The 9,438-nt window shown below is 31.6% G+C and overlaps 1 protein-coding gene across 1 annotated transcript; it reads right to left on the bottom strand.

Annotated features, from left to right (window-relative positions):
- Positions 1 to 293: 293 nt before the first annotated feature.
- Positions 294 to 8,049, bottom strand: LOC140043581 (nephrin-like). The gene is made up of 2 exons (XM_072088104.1): positions 8,004 to 8,049; positions 294 to 2,703 (listed from the first exon to the last, which is right to left on the bottom strand). Exon 2 carries the CDS (start codon positions 2,684 to 2,686, stop codon positions 1,346 to 1,348), a length of 1,341 nt encoding a protein of 446 aa, XP_071944205.1. The 5' UTR covers positions 2,687 to 2,703; positions 8,004 to 8,049; the 3' UTR covers positions 294 to 1,345.
- Between the last annotated feature and the right edge of the window lie 1,389 nt (positions 8,050 to 9,438).

The raw sequence follows: 9,438 nt of genomic DNA, 5'->3' as shown, positions 1-9,438 counted from the left end.
AATAAAGTATAGTAAATGATGTGGATCCCTACTAACGCTGTGAGTAACAGGGTAGTAACATTGTTGAACTATATATGTATATAGGACATCTGCATATCAAGCAGGCGGTCCGAGTTCGAGTCTCGGTTGGGGCGACTTTTTCTCATTCTCACAGATTTCCTCATCTTTATCGTTTCAAATTAATTAATTACATTTCAGTATATCACCGGGCGGTTTAGAATTAATGTTCTGTGCCTGATTTGTTTATATATATATATATATATATATATATATATATATATATATATACAATATCAAGATCAACTGGTTTTTTTTTTCGTGCTAAATGCAATTATACAAATATATAATTGCAATTGACTGGTGTATATAATGAATCATCCTGTGTATCTATGACTTGTTCATAATTATATATATAATTATCCTCCTTCGTTATGTATGAATTATTCAACAAAAACAAAATCTGTATACTGGAATAGATACAATACACACATACATTACTCAGATAAAGTCATTCATTCAATAAACAAAATTAAATGAAAAAAGTATTAGAAAATTAGCTTGTAATCCGTTGTATAATTATGAGTTAACAATTGATATGATGCTTATTCTACAAAATATTATAATGAAATAACATCCTTATCGTTTTGATTTTGTTGTATAACATTGTTGTTTAGTTTATTACATTTATCAGTATACAGTTCTGTAAAATATTTTTAGATTTTCGTGCCAAGCGATATAGGCCAAAGCACATTATGAAGTGTTGTCAGTAGTTGCTCTTCTCCGGGACCAAATGTTGAGTTTCGTAAGTTTGTCATAGCCTAGCATTTACTATCCGATTCAATGAGAAAGCAGAAAGATTTGTGTTGATTAATTATATACAGATTCACTGCAGGACAATACGTGGTTATAACACCAATATTTTACATTCGTTGAATGGAAAACAGTATTATTGAAAGAAAAAACAGTAAATTTTTTTCAGGTATCGTTTGGCAACCCATACATTGTTTCTCCCAACCATGTTGAACTTTGAGCCAGTACTGTGAACATCTAATTTCTGCAAACATTACAATAATCTAATGTGTTATACGTGTGTCAAAACAACATTAATTAAGAGACTGCATATCACGTGATGACATAGCATAATTCGTAAACGTTGAATTCTTATAAATAATGTATGTTAATCTATTGGTTCTATGTTTGTTTTTTTTGCGTAACAGAATTGATGGATGCCTCCTATTACAGTAACACTTACTTACATTGATTTAAATCCCCATCTGTTAATTGTACAGTATAAGGAGTGATAAAAAAAGACACTAAACAAAACTACCCATCTTATGTAATTACACTAACTATAAGTGGACGTATTTTTTGCAAGTGTGTTGCGACTGCTTCGACATTTATCTGATATTTCTTGATAAACCATTTCGATATCTATTTCCAAATCATCTGGAACCTGCACGGCTAAAGATCTTTTCCACGTGTAGTTTTCCATATTTTCCGGTGGGGTCGGAAGCACACGGTCGTTAGCTTCAAAATATATTTGAGGCTGTGATATTTTTCTGCCCAAAGAGTCAATCGCATGACGGTTGATACACACGTGATGTAAACATAACGGTAACACTAACAATGTTATAACACTTATTGTGATTATTCCAGCAATTATAACAGTCTTTAACAAAATATCCATGCTTTTTTGTCCGTTTTGTTCGGCTGAACCAGCAATTGTTGACGGACGATCTGAACCAGACATACCTCCTTTTTCCACGTATAGTGTAACTTCTGTTATTGCAATTCCTATTGAGTTCCTTGCAGAACAAACTAAAACGGTACCATTTAAATACTGCGTGGGATTTTTAATGCGCATAATTTTCCCATTAGCGCTAAAATTATCAGTAAAAAGTTGGCCATCCTTGTGACTCCATTCATAATCCCTTGCTTCTGGATTTGACTCAGTTGTTTCACATATAAGGACCGCTATTTTTCCACTTTCAAGAACCTCCTCGTGTTTAATAGATAATACAGGCGCGAACTGAACATCTATCGTAACGTTATTACCGTATCGTACAAATGCAAGTCTTGGAATAGTTAGTTTACAACAGAATTTCGAATTATTGTCATCTATTGTTGGCGTGAATGAGTAAGTAATTTTTATTATATTAATTCCTTCATCTATGATAGTCATGGCAAGAAGCGGCTTGTTATTTCCAGAACGATAGAGCGCAAGTTCGGGTCTAGGATTAGTATATTCAGAAATACACGATATGACTGCCGAATCACCAGCTTTGTAAGGTTCCATTGTTTCAATCCTTGGATAACGCTCAGGTGGAATTTCGTGAATGGTCAGAACAGCTGGTTCAGATTCCACAGTTTCTTCAGTTTTTTCAACAAAAACAGCACAGTTATACTCACCCCGATCAGACCGCTCTATTCCTTTAATAAAAATACCAAAAATATTATTCGCATAATCCACATTGTATACATATTTTTGTGAATTTTCGATTCTTACTCCATCTTTCTCCCAAAATATGTCATCCATTTCGTTATAACCTTGTAAAATACAAAAAATGTAAGCTAATTCATTTCCTTCAATGTATTCAGCATCCTCCGGGCCTCTGACAATAGTAGTACATTCACTTTGAGAAACGCAATACGCGAATAGTAAAACAACAGTCATAAACACGGCCATGCCTGTAGTGCCTCTTCCTGAAGAAGAAAGAATGAAGAACACATGAATAAATATAGATCAAACATTTATGGAAACAATTCATTCGTAGAATAATGCTTGAATCTATTTGACAAATACCAAATATCGATTAACAAAATATCATAGCAATTAATTCACATGATGTAAAAAAATAAAACACCTGCATGTTAAACAAGTCACAATTGCAGCAAGAGATAGATTCGATCTTCGCCTTTGTATTTCATTTGAAGTATATGAATATTACCGGTATTACCGAAATGCCGTTATCAGTGTTATTTTGCTCACATTATCCTACAAAGCTGTATGACTAATTTCAAATTATACTTTTAGTTCTTCAATAATGGAACATAATTCCGCAAAACGTATTGGCCACCCGGCCACATTTTTCCTATTAGGTTAAGGCAGAAACTATAAACTGAATATTCATGATGCATGCCTGAGCTCATGACGTCATACCTGCAAAACACTGTCTGTGATGCAGTGCAGATAGTAGTTACAGTACTCTTTTTCTCTCGATGTTGTTTTTGACGTTTTGTAAAAATAATTCATATAACTTTAAAAACATTAAACCAGGTAATTTCTTGTCTTAAACGTGCGTTTTATTAAGGTAAATTATGATAAAAAGAGAAAAACAATGCACAGTATAGCTCGCGTCGAATGTTCTCTCGGAGACGTTTCTAAGCCTAGATTGGTTTGGCTTAGTTTTGTAGGCCTAGCTGGTAAAGAACATCGTACGCTACCTATAGGCCTATCCTGACGTTGTCGGGTTGCTAAATTAATTGTCTTTCCTTTTTTGGCAGAATCTAATATTAGTCTAAAATTAAACCTAATATAACATAATCAAAATTTATTCTAAGGTTATGTGTGAGTTAATTCATTAATTCATTTAATATGTACATTGTTAAATGTAAAAAAAAAAAAAGATTTTAGAAACATAAGCAAAATATATATTATAACGTTTTTATTTTATTTATTTTGTTTTTGCATTAGCAGTTCTTTTAAAAGATTGTCCTATGTGTACATATATAGGGAATAATTCATGTTAATGTTATATCTAAGGGTACAATGTTAGACTAACATGAAACATGTATGTCATTTTAGTGCCAAATTCTTAATCCATTTCATTTACACTCAATATTTTACGTACGTGCGACGTCTACCATGTTCGGTGAGTGTTTTTGCAGCAGCTACCCTAGCAGCGCGACGAGAGATCATTTTCGGTTACCGCGTTGAAAGTATTTTCAGTGTTTGCCGTCTCATCATGGATATTCATGTATGGATTCAGGCCCTCTATAGTTTCTGCCTTAACCTAACAGGAAAAGAAATAATTTCACCCGGCAAAGTGACTAGTTGGGAAATAAAAGAGAATCTTATCTGCTTGAATGTGACCAACACCAATGTGCGATTTATAGCGCTAAATACGCAGATGAAGTTCTACATAGTAAAGGAAATGACGACTATAAATGTTCCTTTGTAGATGATTAGTTTTCATGGCCTTATATTATCATGTAATTAAAATATTCGATTAATTGGAATATTTACATTTAGATACAACTTTATGTTCGTAGATATCAGTATTGCTACATTCTAAAAGTGCAGATACTGGCAAATGCCATCCACTATTTCAGCAGTTGAATTGAATAGTAATATAATGTTTTATAGTTGAAGTTGAATACAATTATACAAAGTTTAATCAATATTTTTTTATTTGAGTGATTTTGTTTTTACACCTTTTTAACTGAAATTTGAAATTTAGAAGAGCACTTTTAATCTTTTATGTAAAAATGCGCCCTTAGTTCAATTCTGCTCTTTTAGGGAGCTGCTATTGTTGCACTACTAGTAATTATCAAACGTCGTAAAAGCAGCGACAAAGTCTTGTAGTACCTGATAATTGTGCCGTCACACTCTCTATACTCAATACTTTTTTTGTACAGAGGCCTATATTTAAATTATTGCTAAATTGTTATTCAGCTCCACACTACCTTTGTCTCAATAACGTACATTTCCATACGTGACGTTTTCGCCAAATCGTGACCAGAGGCTTAATGGTAAACCTCTGTCGTCTGACCCATATAATGCATTAAAATGTACCGTAATGAAAGTGATATTTTGTATGAACGATGGACTGTTCTCTGACACAACAAATACCATGTACAATCAGTCATATAGTAATTATTTACTCTTTGTTAGCACTTATCAATCATAATAGAAAGTTGTTCTTGCATAGAATTAATAAGCAAGGCGTTTTATTTCAAAATCCACACATTGTGTTTTCTCCAAACTAATTTAAAGCTCTACGAAGTACACCTTAAGTAGTTAGTTCAATTAGCTAACCACTGCATTACCTATTAGGATAGCTTGATTCTAAACGCAGCATCGCATTGTAATGTTTTTTTAGCATAGTTTTGTGAGAATTCACCCCTTTTTATTTCTTTTTGTAGTGTTTTAAATGCGATCATTACCATCAAATTCTTTCCTGGTAAATAGAATATCTATAGACCTACGGTATAAGGTAAATCTTCTTTTAAGTCGGGGTCAGGAACTAAATAATTATTTTTAAGTAGACATCTAGTCTGCTTGGGAAGAATTCACTAAAATTCGTTGGCCAGTGATCCTTATTTCCCACTAGAACGCATTGCAAACAAAAAAGCGGCAGTTCGAATAACCCATTTCTAGTGATTGGTCAAATCACTTACATGTACGTTACATCGTACGTCCTTGCGTTGATTTGCATTCTAGTTGGAATCTTATATATTACTGTTCCTAGGCCTGCAGATTCTTTTTTGATGTTGATATTCACAAAGCAAGACTAAAAAATAGCTGCGTTTTCAGATTCAGGTAGATCTGTAATAGTCGCTTCTGTAGGCATATAATACTGCAGTAAAATAATAATGATTTCAACTTCAATACACTTTTTTAGGCAGCCTATTGCATGTATTAAATCCGTTGTGTATTACCTCTTCTTTTTTATACTATGAAATGGCGTTTAATTTTCTTTCATTTAGTCAACACTTCGAGTGTCCTACCTGTAATTTTTTCATGAATTTAGCATAGGGTATACCTTAATCAAATCAAATTTTTGTTTTATTTTTTAAACTATGAATTGGTGTTTGTTTTTTATCTTAAGAATTTAAGCTTAAAAAACCAATTTTCTCGTGAACAAGAATTGCTGTGATATTGGTCACTTTGACTTTGTATGCAGCACGCATTTATAATTCGCTTACAGAACCGAGTGGTAAATGTTTCGACTTCAACACATATACGTGTATAATATGCCTTCTTTAAAAGTTGACCTAATAATTTATTCATCCAATTCTTATTTTACGACTAGTCTTTTTGACTGCTCCACGAAACACATGCTATATAATTAGCCACGTTCTTATGTTGTTTTATTGGACTAACAAAGTTGCTTGCAGAATCCTAATGAATTGAATATTAATAAACCGTAAAATATGAAATTGTCTCGTAAACTTGTTGACGTCTTGTGTTATTATCGGTTCAACGCCATAACACTTGAGCGATCGTTTTTTATCACTAGTATTATCGTGGGGCTTTGTTTTGCAGTAGAGGAATAAACATTCGAAATAATAATAGAAGTATCATTTTTCCTTTGAATGTATGATACGATGTCTTGTGTTATTCGAAATGAATAAGAAGAAATTGTTTAATGAAAGAAAAATAAAATACAGTAGGATATACATTATGAAGCTATAACATAAATTACATTTTATTGTCAACACTAAATATTAATAGGTATTACGATGTGTAAGTACTGATTTATTCATCCAATTCTTATTTACGATTTGTCTTCTTGGTCACTCGACGAAACACGTGTTATATTATATTATCCATTTTGTTTTGTATGTTGTGTTACTCAATAATTATTACAATGTATGTAGTGCACTTTATTCGAATATTGAATGCATGATTAACAAATACACAATACAAAACAAATATATAAATATTGTATTCGTCTTTTCGCCATGTGTATGCATATTAACTTATACCAGGACAGATATGTTTACTATGAATCATAGAGCAATACTACCAGCTCTAGAAACTCTAATTATAACAATGTTGTTTGAATTATTTTGTTAAAAAAACCTCGAATAATAGTATAATGTATATGATTTGTTTAATAGGGCATATCTTGGCTTTAGTTGGTCCCATATCCAACCTTTAATTTTTATAACGCTCCCTGTCGAGTCAAACTGGTTATTCTGTGCACAATAAAAACATTTAAAAATAGCTTATGATACCTTTTAACACTATTTATAGTAATTAATTAAACTCGTACATGCATCAGTTCTGCATAGTCTAATTTCAAAAAATATGTTCTAGGCTACACATGTCCATTAGTGCATAGTAATATTTATATTTCTTTTCCGTATTAATTCATTGACTGGTGTTTACGGATATTAAAAAACATTTTCTTAACCTTGACAAAAATCAAGAAGATTAAAAATATTATATCCATTTCTCTAATAGTTCTCGACAGTTAAAATGAAAGAAATACCGTACAATGTACATCAATAGCCTTCGTCAGAAGATTTATCATCTAAAATAATGTATGTTGATTATATTATTAATACAGCATATTTTTCTTTATTTAGCGGTTTAGCATGTTCTTATCGCAAATGGCTAAATTTTAGATGAACAATATGCAATTGATCAATTATAATTGTGACATACGACACATCTTACATCTACAGTATGCAAATCACCAAAACGATGGCCATAATTTGTGGAGCGCTCAATTGTATATGTAATTCATGTCATTAATATACGATTACAATAATTTATCTTAACTATATCATTATTCATGAATTAAAACTCATGAGGATGGTTTGCCATTATATAAAGTAATAAAGGAAAGAGAGTTCAGTACAAAACATTGGCAGCAAAGCGCCTTTAATGTAGAATTCTATATTAGATTATTATACCCGATGTACTGTATTTAAATGTCTCCATCATAAGAATAGTAGTCGGCAATACAGTATCACTTGTGTTCTATATGTACCTAAACTGACTTGATACAGGCCCCACATGTGATACACACGATGCTATAACCGGATAGTCTTATGGTACTGGTAACATTGTATTTAAATATCAGACATTTTTTTTTTGAAATTTTCTTTTGATTGTTAATAAAGATATTTGTACTAGTGTGTTTTCCGTTCATGGTAATAATGACTTACATCGAACCCTTGAATCATGTGCGTATAGACAATTTAGGCCTAAACTTTTCTTTTTATCTCACTCGTTCAAAAATAAAAATAATTAAAAGTAATATTCTTACCAGAAGCAAAACTATCTTTCACATCAACATGTTGACACAGGCTTCCGTTGATTAATTTCGTTGAGATAATGTGATGTCTAAGAGCCAGAGGGCGTTCTTTAGATTGACGCATTATTTGTTTTATTTTAAAGATATATTGTCCCTTTGACTAATTCCGAAAAAATTAAAAATAAAAGATTTCGAAAAAAGGTGGCTCATTTTGAAGTATCATAATAATTATTAACTATCACCAAAAATGTTTCGAAAAAAAAAAATAATTTAACTGAAATACAGACTTTTTTTTGTTAAAAAAATAACTCATAATGAAACGCGCTTGTTTGGCTACTCTGTATGCAAAATCATAAAACTTCCTTATGATCTGTGTGAAAATACCTTCTCAACCATGACGAGTTGTAAACAATCCTAATTAGCATATGCATAATGCGTACTTATGGTTTGAAATCTGTGTTTACTTTCGCTCGCGACGATTTTTCAGATGAAATGTATTCAAACTAATTTACCTGTTAATTACGTAAACTTGTTGTTTTTAGCTCGAATTTTCAACTTAAAGTGAATAACTTTAATATTACTTTGATATGGCCACTTCTACTTAGAATATGTTTACCTTCATTTTTGTGTGTTTAAGGGACAATACATCGGTAATGCAAACTAATTCCTTCCCGCCAAAAAAAAATTATTGTTACATAAAAAAATAAGCTATAATCATAACAGACGCATAATTAAGAAAATGAATAATATAAAATAAAATCAGTTAATGTTATTCTCTTAATAAATTGAAATTAATGTCTTCTTCCTGTGTATAATATATACATTGTATAACAAGTGTACATTTGGGAGATTTTACTTCACGTAGGCCTACTAAAGAAAAGGAATAGTTTATTCCCGTTGTATTGGGAATATTCCCAAGCTATAAAAGGCTTACGAAAATGATTCATATTTTCTAGTGCAGCTATTGACATTTTTGAGAAATGATATTCATAAGTATACTTCTTTCTAAAGATTATGTTTTAATGCAGAAGTAGTTTTTAGTGTGAATAGAAATTCATTACACATAAAATATTAAGAGCTAAGACACCTGGAGCGTTTCAGGATTTTGTTTCTTTCCCTCGAGGTATTAATTACTGATTAGCAATGAAAAGAGATGAAATGGCATTAATTGAATCTATGTAGAACTGATCATCAATGTCAATGATTAGCTGCAATGCGCAGCGTCACTAGATTGTCCTTCCATTAGCAAAACTCTTCAAGCAATTCTTTCTTTACTTCCAACAACTTTATGATTATGGTTATTCAAATATTGAGAATTGTGCAAAATCGATAATTGATTCTCAGGATATTATTATTAGAGCAGTGCAGTAATCGTAGAAGACAAGTGTAATGCGATACATTAAGTTTCCATTTAAAAGAGAACATGGTAAACACACTCATTGCTTGT

Source organism: Antedon mediterranea, chromosome 3 (assembly GCF_964355755.1).
Source record: "Antedon mediterranea chromosome 3, ecAntMedi1.1, whole genome shotgun sequence".
Taxonomy (NCBI): domain Eukaryota; kingdom Metazoa; phylum Echinodermata; class Crinoidea; order Comatulida; family Antedonidae; genus Antedon; species Antedon mediterranea.
This window is presented reverse-complemented; position numbering and strand designations above follow the sequence as displayed.